Source organism: Chaetura pelagica, unplaced genomic scaffold (assembly GCF_000747805.2).
Source record: "Chaetura pelagica isolate M959 unplaced genomic scaffold, ChaPel_1.0 scaffold48, whole genome shotgun sequence".
NCBI classification, from domain to species: Eukaryota; Metazoa; Chordata; class Aves; order Apodiformes; family Apodidae; genus Chaetura; species Chaetura pelagica.
In genome coordinates this window covers 3,772,756-3,773,519 of record NW_009954241.1, presented here as the reverse complement: position 1 = coordinate 3,773,519, position 764 = coordinate 3,772,756, and the positions used below count along the sequence as shown (strand labels likewise).

Genomic DNA, 764 nt, shown 5'->3' with positions numbered 1-764 from the left:
CAGCCCCGCACATCAGCCCCGCTGCGGCTGCGAGCGGCTCCTGGCCGGGCAGGGCCCGGGTCTGTCTGCGGGTTTGCGTGCGTTTATTTTACCCTAATCATTTAAATTTCTTAACCTAACAGGTGTGGTTCAAAAACCGCCGGGCCAAGTGGAGGAGGCAAAAGCGGTCGTCTTCGGAGGAGTCAGAAAACGCACAAAAATGGAATAAAGCGTCTAAAACGTCTCCGGAGAAGAGACAAGAGGACGGGAAAAGTGACTTGGACTCCGACAGCTGATACCTCTCGGGGGGGGACATTTCCCGTGGACTGTCGGATACACTCCAGAGGATGCTACTAAGCTTGCACAAGCTCTGCCTTGTTGGAGGGGGAAAATATCTGTATATAATGTACCGTGCCCCGAGTCGATTCCGTGTAAATAAAAATGTATTGCGGAGGTGTTGCACAGGTAGACGGCGGCGCGTTTGTTCAGCCCGGGGCTGAGGGGAGAGGAGAACGGCGGTGCCCGCTCCCCGAGGACCAGGGGCGGCCCGGCCGGCGCAGTTACTGATTTAACGAGGTTTGTCATAGTTTGCGAGCAAGCGGAGGGCAGTGCGCTGCCAGCAGGGCTCCTCGGCCACCCCCTCGCTGCAGCCCGAGAGGCGATGGCCGGTTTTTCACCCTGCAGGAGAGCGGCAGGGCCCCGGCCCAGCCGGTCGCGTCCCTTCCCCCAGGGCAGCTCCCGGAGCGGTCCCGCTGAGGCCGCGGAGGGTTGCGGGACTGGCGGGG

General features: G+C 60.9%; 1 protein-coding gene across 1 annotated transcript in view; it reads left to right on the top strand.

Moving 5' to 3' along the window:
* Positions 1–445, top strand: part of GSC (goosecoid homeobox) — a 1,847-nt gene extending 1,402 nt beyond the window's left edge. Inside the window, exon 3 of the mRNA XM_010003765.1 lies at positions 123–445. Within this exon, the coding sequence (XP_010002067.1) occupies positions 123–275 (153 nt within the window). The 3' untranslated portion in view covers positions 276–445. The remainder of the gene's footprint in view (positions 1–122) is intronic.
* The last annotated feature ends 319 nt before the right edge of the window (positions 446–764 follow it).